Raw genomic sequence first — 12,599 nt, forward strand, 5'->3', positions numbered from 1 at the left:
AGTGAAGGAGAGGCGATATCCGAGTGTTCTGGGGTCATCCTAGCCTGCTCCCAACCGTCGTTTTTACTATTCCATATATAGCTCCTGACAACTGTGTCCAGGGGCTGGAACTCCCAGCTCTTCCCCCCACCTCCTGTCACATTTCTGCTTCTGAAGCCTGAGCACAGCTCTTGGCTACCGCTCTGGTCTCTGGATAGCCACTGCAAGAGGATGGCTGAGAAGCAGGAGCAGCCCAAAGCCTCTGAGAATGGTGAAAAGGCCGAAAAGGCTGAAAAGGCTGAAACTGCAGAAACTGCAGAAAACGCAGAGGAGTCTGAAAAGCCAAAGGAGCTAGAGGAGCTACCACCCTTTGAAATTGTAACAGGGTAAGAGCTCCGTTTTATCCTATGCTCAGTGGCACTAAATGCATGAAAGACAAAAAGATTTTTGCTCAGGGTTTTACAGAAGCTGGCCACCACAGTTGGGGGGGTTGTTTTTGTTTTCAGAAAAGAGGGGTCTGCCTCAGGCTCAAAGTTTTGCTGACTGAAGATGGTACCGGATTATTTCTGAACTTTGTCATACAATAGAGAGTTTTAAGTATTATTCAGGCAGGATGAACTCAAAGCCCATCAGTTGCAAATATATTTATTTAATGATTATAATTTATGGCATTGAAACTACTGTTCTCCCTCACTGGGAAAAATGCTCACCCATGGTGTTAATCATACTGCAAGATGTTGCCTGCTGTGTGCCCTCCCACAGATCAGCAAGAATGTCATGCATTTGGTTAACCTTTTCCACATATGCAGCCTCATTAAAATAAAAAAGAGGAAACTTTCTGAACATCATTCAGTAGGATTGGAGGGACTTACTATCTATTCTAACTCTGAAATTGAGAGTTATAGTTGCATCTTTGGTTCATACCTAGGTAGATAAAATCAAATCATTGTAGAGAAGGGAAAGCTTTCTCCAGAAAAATCTCCTGATCTGTTCTCTTTAAGCATTACTAATACTTATCACGTAACCATATGTGCAATTACGTAAGATTTCAAGTACAACCTGAAGTGAGGAATGATCTCTATGTCAGCATATTCTGTTCCCAAGACAAATCAGTAGTCGTCATAAACTTTAAATCAATGATCTGAATACAGTAATTATATCTTAGTAATTTGGGTCAGTACCTTTGCAACCCCCTTTTTTCTCAATGTTCTCTACTAGTGTTGCAAAGAACAGAATGAGACCCTCCTAACTGAACACAGATGAATGGGGGTAGCCAGTAATCCCCGATACAATGCTTTGTTCTCATCTGAGTCTGGGTGGCTCCTGCTTGCAAGTTTTATAAGCTTCTGCTCTTTTGACAGGCATCATCTCATTCTGTTCTAGGAAGTTAAGCCACTTCTGGGCGGAATAATGGTTTAAAGACTAAATTTTATTCATTCCTTGGTCTTCACCAAAAATAGCAAGACAAACTGTGAATATAAACTTTTAACACCACAAATTGCTGAATTATTTGGAACTCGGAGCTCAAGGCTGTAATCCTACATACTTACCTGGTAGCCCATTGGAGCTTACTTCTCAAAAGAACTTACCTCTTCATAGACATGCACTGGATTGTGCTGTAAGAGACCATACTGCGTATACTGTTTGTACAGACATTCCCTTTATCTCTCAACCAAAGTTTCCTGTTACTTTATTGGGATTGTTTCATTACACATTTTAGTTACTCGTGTTTATATTTTAAAATTTATGTAATTGATTTTTATACTTGTATACCACTTCGAAGCTTATTTTGGCATTATGTGGTATATAAACAAAAAACAAAACAGAACAAAATAAATAAGTAATTAGATGTCATACTACCATCTATGTTTCACACCATTGGCAATTGCTTCTCATCAGTTGATCGTGACATGTGACACAAACAGGAGCATGGACAGAGGGTCTTTAGTTCCGATAGCTTTGCTAAAAAGGCAAATGAGCAATGGACCTCTGGGGAGTTGGGAACAGGCAACATTCATATTTATTTTCTTATGACATTTATATCCAGCCTTTCCTCCAAGAAGCTCAAGGTGGTGTACATGGCCAATCCTCATTTTATCCTCACATCAGCACATGAGACAGGTGGGGCTTACAATGGCAGGTCCAAGCTCACACAATGAGCTTCATGGCAGAGGAAATTTAGACCTGGGTTTGGCCAGTCCTAGTCTGACATCACACCACGGCACAATGTCTGTGTGTGAATACTAGATTACTGAAACTAATAACGCTGTTGACATGGTTTCCCCCCCCCAAAAAACAGGTTATACTATTTCAACTATAGCTGTTGCCTCAATTTTGTGAGAATTAACATTTTAACAGCTCCATTTCACACAACAAATATATTTTAAAATCTAAAACCATAAATTAATTGAGTCTTCACCCTAAAGCAGGAATGGCTAATTTTTTGAGGCCTGAAGGCCACATTTGTCCTTGGCCAACCCTCCAGAGGCTGCATGCCAGCAGTGGATGTGTTAACCCCACACTACTGCATGGGCTGGGCTTACACAGGACACACACAGCCCCCCTCAGGTAATCTATACAGAGCAGCTGAGGAAAGGGGTTATCAGTCACCTTTTCTCTGCTCATCACATGAGTGATCTGACAACTAAGGAGGGAGCACTTTGTATCTCTGTTAGGTTGCTGGGCTCTGCCCACTCCAGCACTGTTGACTTTAAAAAAATATTTTTGCAGCCACCACCAAAATTGGTAGGGGTTTGGAAGACCAAAAGAATGTGCTTAGAGGGCTGCATCACGCCCCCAAAATGGGGACTAGCCAGTTCTGCTCTAAAGACAAAGGTTACAGATATATATACACACATACATAATTATATTAGATTCACTGTTTCTGTACATCTAACACCTTCACATATTATTTTAATATATTTTATCACACTTCTATTTCATCCTTCTCCAGTGAATTTAGGGTACTGAATACATGGTGGTATCTGACCAAGTCATACTTGGAGTAGACCCAGAGACAATGGGTAGACCCAGTGACATCCCATTATTGCAAGTACTTCCCCTGCACAACAGGACCTCTTCCCATCCCCCAAAATCTGTTCTGGGGTATCAACCAACCCCCCAGAGCAGATTTTTGGGGGTACAGCAAGGAGAGGGAGAGGAAGTCCCATTGCACAGGCAGAAGTGCTCACGGGACAACCCATGCAAATGGCAGATGACAACTAGTCCAAACAGAAGAACAGGTTGGAACAGAGGAACAGCATAGCAAACCACCTCCAGTGTACAGAAGGGACTGTAGCCCAGTGGCAGAGCACTTTTGCATCTAACTTAAGATCCTGGCATCTCCAATGAAAAGGATCAGGTAGTAGGTGATTGGGGGGGGAACCTTGGTCTGGGAGTCTAGAGAGCCACCACCAGTCAGAGCAGATGGTACTGGGCCAGGTAGACAAATAGTCTGACCTGGTAGAAAGCAACTTCCTATGTTCCTAGGATTATTGAAGAAAAACCACCTGTTGCTTAATAATTATTTCCATGAGGTATTTATTCAGTGATTCAGTATTAAATCAACTGTAGTCAAAACTATCATCTGGACGCAGCCTAAGATTCAATTATCATACCTACAAAATATCTTGAGCACATGAAGTATGTGATTAAAAGCCAAGAAACAAAGCCAAATACTAAAACCCTCAGACTTTGTTTTGAAAGTTCTCATTGTTTGTAACTTAATGTTTTTTCTAGTTCGATTCACACCTTTGCATGAGGCTTTCTCCCAATATAACTGAAATTACTATTGTTCTGTACATCCAGCATGCCCAGTCATTCAGAGAGACATCTGTGTTTGAAGGCTCAGATATTGATATTGCAGGCTCAGATACCACCACACAGTATGACAGGAAGCCATTTTAACTGATTTAAAAAATAAAAAAAAAATATTAATAATCTGGACCACTGCTTTGAAACAAAACAGAGGCTTACAGAGAAAACATACATAGGTGACAATCTTATGAACTGATCTTAAGAGTTTGCAAAGTTCTTCACATCTCTCTCTCAAATGAGAAGTTAAAAAGTATGATTTGCCAAAGACTAAATGAGTCCATAGTGAGCTGAAATTTGAAGCCAGATCTAGGTTCACTTAACTGCCCACTGCACAAAATTGCTTTTAATTGGTAAGTCTAGTCAATATAAGAGAGCACACTTGAGATCACTTCATTGGCCCTGTCAAAGCTTTGAATATCTGTAGCCAGACATTTTTCTTCATAATCATTACTTTTTTAAAGTGTTTTGCACCAACCCATGCAGCTCCAAAAAGAAATCTCTGATCAAAATTTCTGTTTATTTATAAGCTTTAGTTTGATGAAACCAGTCATCTATCTAATGAGGGGATTAAAAACACCAAACATACCAACATTTCTGCCTAATTATCCCGTGGCAGTTGAAGCGTTTCAGTTGCCACCTTTAGATTAGAAAAGCTTCATGGAGTCTTGCCAAGGTTTTTTTTATGCTGTCTCCAACAGGTGCAGCTGTGGAACTTGTGCTGGGAATCTGACCAGTCTGTATAATTAATTAATATCCTCCTATCCCTTTCTACAGTGTTGTCCTAAAGCAGCCAGGTACATTTTTGAGACTCCAGCAGATGCATTAATTTACACTACACGCTTCTATAATGGAAATTAAACTACCAGCCAAATAGCTACAGCCCAAAGTATGGAATAACACAAAGTGCAAATCCCATTCCCTTCTCTTTGGCAGTGGCAGACTGCTGTCATGATCATGTGGATATCTGATACCATGTCTCCAAAGTCTCTCAAGATCTACTCTCAGCAGTGACTTGTTTGGCTTTTCATAGTGGTTGATCAGCCATTCTAATCAGGGATGTCTTCCCGAGGATGGTGAGAAGTTGAAATAGACTAACATGGTGATATTCATGCAGGTCATTACACTGCATTTCTGCCTTTCTACTGGCATGACTGATAACCATAAATGATCATAATTCAACTGACGTGAGGATTCTAAGCATGTTTATTTGAAGAGGAAGCAGTTGAAATAAGTTACATTTCCAACAAGTAAATGCACTTAGGAATGTGGGTATCACTCATATGTTGCGCTGTTCCCCACAAACAGCTGTACCTTAATTCAACGCTACAATGTGTAGTGGGGGTAGGACTAGAGGCAAAAGTGGGTGGAGCATTGAATGTACATTTTACCTCTGTAGAGTAGGCTAGTTTCTACACACATTCACACACCCTCTCCGTCCTCAATCTCGACAAACAGGAGGCATTATCAGTGTTCAAGGACACACCCCAGCTAGGCAAAGCACTTGGGGCCAATGAGGACTGTGTCCTGCAGAGAGTTCCGAGAGTCAAGCGGAGAGGCCTGGAAGGCCACATTTGGCCTCCGGGCCTGAGGTTCCCCACCTTCAGTATAAGTGATGGAGCTGTTTCCTGCCTATGCCCCTTTCTCCAGAGAGTGGGGGAGCAGATGACGCAGAAAAGAGTTACACTTTTATCAGACCAACATCAGCCATGTCATGCTGGGGCTACATCTGGAACTAGTCACATGGCAGCATGGGCCAGCAACTGGGATAGGCAAGTCTTCTTCCATACTTTGTGAAAGGGATGTGGTACTTTTTAAAGAAGGAAAAGCATAACAGTGGTAACATTCAATAACTGAAGCAGAGGAAAATTCCTGAATAATCACTGAAGTGTTTGAATGCCTGCATGATTTGAAAGTGAAGATTTCTACATTCAGAGTACAAAGGAAAATGTTTTCAAAGCATGGAAATATTGTAAATGAAGACCAAATTAGACAGGAATCATATCTGGTTCCATCCAGTTGGCAACCAAGCACAGAAATGTCTGCTTTCTTTATAAATAGAATAGGAAATGAAGAGAGAGAAATACCTGCTTTAAGAAGTCTGGAATCTTAACAATGAAACCAGTGGAAAAAATGGCCAGATGACACTAAACAATATCTCTAGAATGGGCACTAACCTGTAGCCCTCCAGATACTATTGGACTCCAACTCCCACCAGCCACCAGGAGTAATAGTTAGGGATGACGGAATGGAAATTGTAGTCCAATAATATCTGGAGGGCCATAGGCTAGCCATCCCTGCTCTACAAGTAACTGAAGTGCTAGTCTAGCACAACAATTAAGAACGTGAGCTATGAGATGGAAAGTTCTTGGTTCAAATCTCATTTCAGTCAGAAATGGGTGGCCTTTAGGCAAGCCACTATTTTTTAACTTCAACACAATATGGAGTCCTTTGATTGCTCTGTTTTACCATTTACGTGGAGAATATATCTGAAACACTCTGTATTTTGGAAAGCACTATATATATGAATCTCAACTGATATCACCTGATTTTTCTGGTCATGTGATTTGTGTAGGTCCCTCCATAGCCATATGTCTAGAGATGTGAAGGCCCAGAAAAAAACAGAAAAATTCAGGGGAAAAACTTTTCCCCCTGATTTTTTTCGGGCCATCACATCTCTACATATGCTAGTATATTTCCAGTTCTTTCACTGCATTTCTAGACTCAAACTATTCATATAAATTAGGTTGCACATATCTTATTACTATCAGCAGTTCAGACAAGGTCATGCTTCAAGTGATGCTAGCACTGATAGCATATACTACTACTTCCCACCTGGTAGCAGGACTGTGGAGTCGGTACGCCAAACCTTCGACTCCGACTCCTCTATTTTTCTACTGTCTGACTCAGACTCAGACTCCACCCAAGATTGCTTCCAACTCCACAGCCCTGGAAAGGGCTGTAAATGTCTTTTTAAATTGGAAGCTCTCATAGGAGCATTTTTATCGCTGCCTGAATATGCACTGATCTTGGCATCACAGCATTTGTCTTCATCTGGGTCCTGTGTCATACACTGACACACAAAATGTTTTCCATCTTGAGTTATGGTGAAATGCTCAACTACAGCTGACTTCATGGGAAGCTTCTTTGACATTTTGAATTTATATTTTAAAAAAATTGTCAATCAAAATTTATTTTGAAGCCGGAGTCGGTACATTTCTACCGACTCCGACTCCACCCCAAATTGCTTCCGACTCCGACTACACAGCCCTGCCTGGTAGTAGCTGGATCAGAAGCTATGAGAAATTTCACTTAAGGGATAATCAAACACATATATCTTTGCTCTAAAAATCTTCTATATGATGCCACTGTACACATCTCTCACTTTTAAAGAATAAAAGTATATATCACAACATCTAGAGGTGCAGAGCTTTGTGCATACCATGGACTATGAAAAAGACAAATACTGTAATTGGGTGTTAGAACAAATTAAACCAGAACTGTCGCTAGAAGCAAAAATGATGAAACTGAGTTTATCATACTTTGGACACATATGAGAAGACATGATTCACTAGAAAAGACAATAATGTTGGGAAAAACAGAAGGGAGTAGAAAAAGAGGAAGGCCAAACAATAGATGGGTTGATTCCATAAAGAAAGCCACAGACCTGAACTTACAAGATCTGAACATGGTGGTTCATGACAGATGCTCTTGGAGGTCACTGATTCATAGGGTCACCATAAGTCGTAATCGACTTGAAGGCACATAACAACAACAACGAGGTGTAGAGTGCTTTATAGATTTAACCCTGCCAGGTGTTGATATCAACTAAAGCATGTAATTCACGTTGAAATGACAACTTCAAATACCACATTAAATTATGCTATCGATGTAAATGCTGTCAGCAAAGTTAAGTAGGAAAACTATGTATGATTTGAGACTAGAAAATATAGGGTGTTTCCAGATAGTCACTATTTTGGGGTGGGATTCAATCACATGCTGGCAAATTGAGGCTGCACAATTATAATTGCTTGGGAGTTGCTTCCACAAAAGATCTAACTTTTTGCAATAAGGAAAATGATGGGAAAATGCAGTTGAAAGTGTGTGTTAGCACTTGCTTTGTCACAATGTTGTCTAGACTCCCTGCAAACAAATTAGGATGAATGCTTAATAAACAGGTCATCTGGAAGTGCCCAAAGTATCATCATAATAAGCATGTTAACATAATCTAAAAATGCAATGTTCTTAAAAAGTCATTCATAGATCTTGTACAAACCAAAATAGACAGCTTATACTGATCAGAAAAACACAACCTTCTAATAGCTCCCAAGAGTCGTGGACAGGGAAAGACAAGTATTGTACAGGAAAAAGGATGACATAGGCAGATGGCCTTGAATTTCTGCATGCCCCATGTAATACTATAAACCTGAATTGCAATGCGAACTGCCTAACATGCTGGGAACAGGTGACTGTCAGGGCAGTGTTGATAGCTTAAGTTTCCAGAATACGTTCATTTCACGAAAGGTAAGCCTGTGTCTAAAATCTATGCACTATGAAAAATACTTTCCCTTCCTTAATAACTTTATTTTAGGGTGGAGAACAGATTCTCAGTAGTCATAAAGCCAAAGCAGTATTGCTTAGCCATGGTCAGTGCCACAAGACCTGCAGTACAGAAGCTGCAAAGAGGCGACTGGGTAAATGATTTGTGGATATCGTCATAATTTATTATTTTACTACATACTATATCCACAAACCCTATGTTTGTTGCAAGATATTGTGGGTGCAGGACTACAAAGTGGATTCAAACGGCAGGAAGAGATCTCACTTGCCCCTTTGTCCCTGCAATTCCTTCCTACCATGCCATTTCCCTCCCAGCGGGTTAATTTCCATTCTTAGAGCCCAGCTGGAAGAAATGGGAGCAAAACAGCTTGTCTGATATGGTTAGGTATTCTCGTCTCATCCACTGATTGTCCCCTGCAAATGCTCCCTTCCCATTCCCATTTTTAGCAAACATGTGGTTGGGAACTTCTGTATTTCCACCCTAAGACTGGGAGACCCCAGATGATCAAATTTCTTTCCAATAACCATTGAATTAAATGCAACCTTATTGAGATAATAGGAAAGTAAGGTTCAAGATTCAGACCCTCAGATTTCAACATTTATTTGAGAAGCAGTTTGGTTTATTTCACAGGCCATTCTCCCTCTGGGCATGTACATGTATATGGATTTTTAAAAATTACATTTATGTCCCATCTTTCCTCAAGGTAGTGTTTATGATTCCCTTATACACATCATTTTGTCCATAGAACAAGCCCGTGAAGTAGGTTAGGCTGGGAAATGGTGTGCTTCATGGCCCAGTAGGGATTTGAGCCTAGGTCTCCCAACTCATTGTCTGATTCTTAAATCATACTTAACATTACTAGTTGCCCTGATACTTTCACAAATAGGGATAGGCTAGCTCACCAGCACTACCTCACAGATTCACTTGGAATCTCAGTTCCAATGTTTTCCAAAGTATTCCTGCATGAGAATAACTTAAGAAATACTCCTGTAAAGGAAAGCGGAGAAGATCTAACTATGTTTAGAACTGAGCTCTAAATACCCAGACTTCTAGCATCTAGTTTCAAGGACTGATCTGAAGTAGTAAGTGTTAGGTCCAAACCCAACACGCAAGTCGCCCTGTCAACCCCAACTCGCTTATTACACCCGGGAAGAGTGCGGAGTTGAGTGCAAATGAACCCACTATCAGAGATCAAGTAACACGAGACAAAAACCTTTGCAAAGGGGACCCAATACTTACAAGCCGAAGCAGGCCAGCATGGGAACCTTGTTTATTGGTGTCATAGGGTTTATATAGGCTCACCCCGAAGTTTACAGTATTGGGCATACGTCACAAAATACAAAAGAAGCAGTTGCTAGACACTATAGCTTTGGGGCAGACAAAAGGAGGTAAAGGGGTGTAGGGGGAAGGACGAAAGTGGAAACACTAAGATTATCTCTTAGATTCCATGTCTGCATACTTCGCATGTCCTAGAGATAAGCACTATGCAACTACAGAAGAAGGGAAGAGTAAAGGGGTGGCCGGCTGCAACCGGGCGCCCCATGGGTAGGAGACAGACATGAAAATTACTACGCTTGCATATCAAAGGGTTTCACAAGTCAAGATCTGAGGGGCAGCGGAACAGCTTATAACATTTCTATGCAAGGCACCTTTATAGCAATAAACAAGGTCATAGGCATGGATGTGATACAAGACATACATAGTAGGGAAGTTTCCAGCTTAAACCGGCTTTTATTATGCGAGCCACTGGAATGTAGGTAAGGGTCAGGTCACCAGGAAATAAACCGACATTTTATATCAAAAGTCAAATAAAGGCCACTTTGGTTCTATTTCCCATAAAGCCCAAGCTGGTTTAGATAGGACAAGTGAACTATAGTTTTACAAGCACTGGGGATTTTAATTTAACCCCAACATAAGATTTATATAGCTCATGTTTTTCATTGGTAAAATGAGGATATATGTATTTCCTAACACTCAGACATATCATATGCTCAGTCCTCTTTTAATAATCAGAAATGTGCATAAAGAAATAATTAACATAAAGCAAATGGGGAGAGTAAGTCAGTTGGCTAATACATGCTGTCCAGTCTTAGAACTACAGTGAGCTATGAATTTTAATTTGCTGTAGAAGTCTTTTGAGAATTTTGGAACACTATTGGCTTAGAAAAGCTATTGTTAGGAGTAAGCTGAAAAGCACACAAGAGAGCTTAAAAGGCAACTAGATATATGCATATGTGCTGATTGACATGACGTTTCTTTTCCCCTTGCCCTTTCAGTGATGAATAACTAAGCATTTCAGCACTGCAGGGTGCACGAGCCATCTGGTACAATCTGTGATTGCTAAGGACAGGGACTTCAAAGCCTCAAGGCAAGATCTGTTTAAGGTCTTATCCAGCAGAGTTTAGAATCCACACACAGACACTGGAATATGCACACTGAAATGATTTGCAATTAGGAGAACACAGCAGACATATGGATGTTACTCCACCACACACTATTGACTGTACTGGCATCCACAATGAGCAAAAGGCTTTCCAAGCACTTTAAATCCTAGTGTCTCTTGGGCAGCCAACCTATAGTGCCTTCCAAATATTGTGGTCTACAACCTCCATCAGCCCTAGCCAGCCTGACCGATAGTCAGGGTACAGTAGCCCATAACATCTGGAGGTCACTACATTGGTTATCCCTAGTATATGCTAATGTCATCTGAAAATTTGTCATCAGTTTTACTTGTAAAATTAACATTGGATTAAAGCCAGTGAATTTGAGCCATTACAGAAAAGGTGCCATGTCATCTTTCCTGCAGCAAACTAACAAACTACGCTATAGCATATTAAAGCGTATCTAATTCAGAGCATGAGAGTCTGAAGGCCCAGAGCTTATTGCATCTGATGCATACAGTAAACAGAAACAGGATGAAGATAAATTCACCTGGCAAGAAATACAGTGGAGGAAAGTCCAGTTTTACAAGACCTTACAGAACCCTGGCAGAGATAAAAGGACACATTTGGTTGGGTCATATAATTTAATACTCAGCTGAAGAACACAGTGAAATGCTAAAGCCCCATGCACAGCAGTGAAGCTAGACAACATGGGTTGGATATGCCAGTACCCCACAGAGCTCAGTCTACATATAAAAGCATGACAATGGATGGGAGGAATAACCACCCATAGTCCTTATTTAGAAAAAAGAGATAGCATTACATTTACTGATGAACTCTAAATTCAGTAGTCTTAGTACTTAGTAATCACCACTACACCTTAAGATCATTGGATGAGCTGATTATGTATTATTAGATGTGTAACACAGACTTTCTTTCACTTTCTATACAGGGAACGGTTTCCAGCCTTCTTTTTCAAATTCCAGTTCAGGAATGTAGAATACAGTTCAGGCAGAAACAAGACTTTCCTATGCTATATCATAGAGATTCAAGCCAAGGAGTCAAAAACCTTCCGGGGATATCTGGAGGATGAACATGCAGCAGCCCATGCAGAAGATGCCTTCTTCAATACCATCCTGCCCACATGCGAATCTGGCCTACGCTACAACGTTACCTGGTACGTATCTTCCAGCCCCTGTGTTGGCTGTGCTGATCGGATAACTAAGGCACTGCAGAAGAATAAGAATCTGCGGCTCTCCATCATAGTGGGCCGTCTCTTCATGTGGGAGGAGCCTGAGATCCAAGCTGCTCTGAAGAAAATGAAGACAGCTGGCTGTAAATTGAGAATCATGAAGCCTCAAGACTTTGAGTACGTCTGGCAGAATTTTGCAGAGCAGGAGGAAGGTGAAGAAGCTAAGGCATTTACACCCTGGGAGGACATTCAAGAGAACTACCAGTATTATGAAGAAAAGCTTGCTGAAATTTTGCATTGAGGTTCAGGTAAGTATATGTCTTTTGAAAATTAGATTTCAAAAAGATTTCTCCTTTTTAGTTTAGTTTCTCAGACCATCTAACTCAATAAACAATATACATTTTGGTCTGTCCAATGTTAGTAAGACAAAGTAAAGATGAGCAGAATGGTTTCAGAAGAGCCATACTGAGGCCTGTTTCATAATTTACATGGATGCTGCCTATGAAAACCCTTTCTGTCTAGCAGAATCTCCACATAGCGCCTGTTAATATGTGGAAGACCAAGTGCCCTGCCACATGAAAGTAGTTTTCCCAGATGTCCTCACTGTGGGGGCAGCACTTGAATATAGAAAGTTGCCTTGTATCAATTCAGACCATTGGTCCATCTATCTCAG

General features: G+C 40.8%; 1 protein-coding gene across 2 annotated transcripts in view; it reads left to right on the forward strand.

Annotated features, from left to right (window-relative positions):
• Nucleotides 1-12,599, forward strand: part of APOBEC2 (apolipoprotein B mRNA editing enzyme catalytic subunit 2) — an 18,650-nt gene continuing 6,051 nt past the window's right edge. For both annotated transcript variants that reach the window (XM_061632429.1, XM_061632428.1), the window contains exons 1-2: nt 1-365; nt 11,687-12,234. In XM_061632429.1, the coding sequence (XP_061488413.1) occupies nt 211-365; nt 11,687-12,227 (696 nt within the window). In that variant the 5' untranslated portion in view covers nt 1-210 and the 3' untranslated portion in view covers nt 12,228-12,234. The remainder of the gene's footprint in view (nt 366-11,686; nt 12,235-12,599) is intronic.

Source organism: Rhineura floridana, chromosome 6, assembly GCF_030035675.1.
Source record: "Rhineura floridana isolate rRhiFlo1 chromosome 6, rRhiFlo1.hap2, whole genome shotgun sequence".
Taxonomy (NCBI): Eukaryota; Metazoa; Chordata; class Lepidosauria; order Squamata; family Rhineuridae; genus Rhineura; species Rhineura floridana.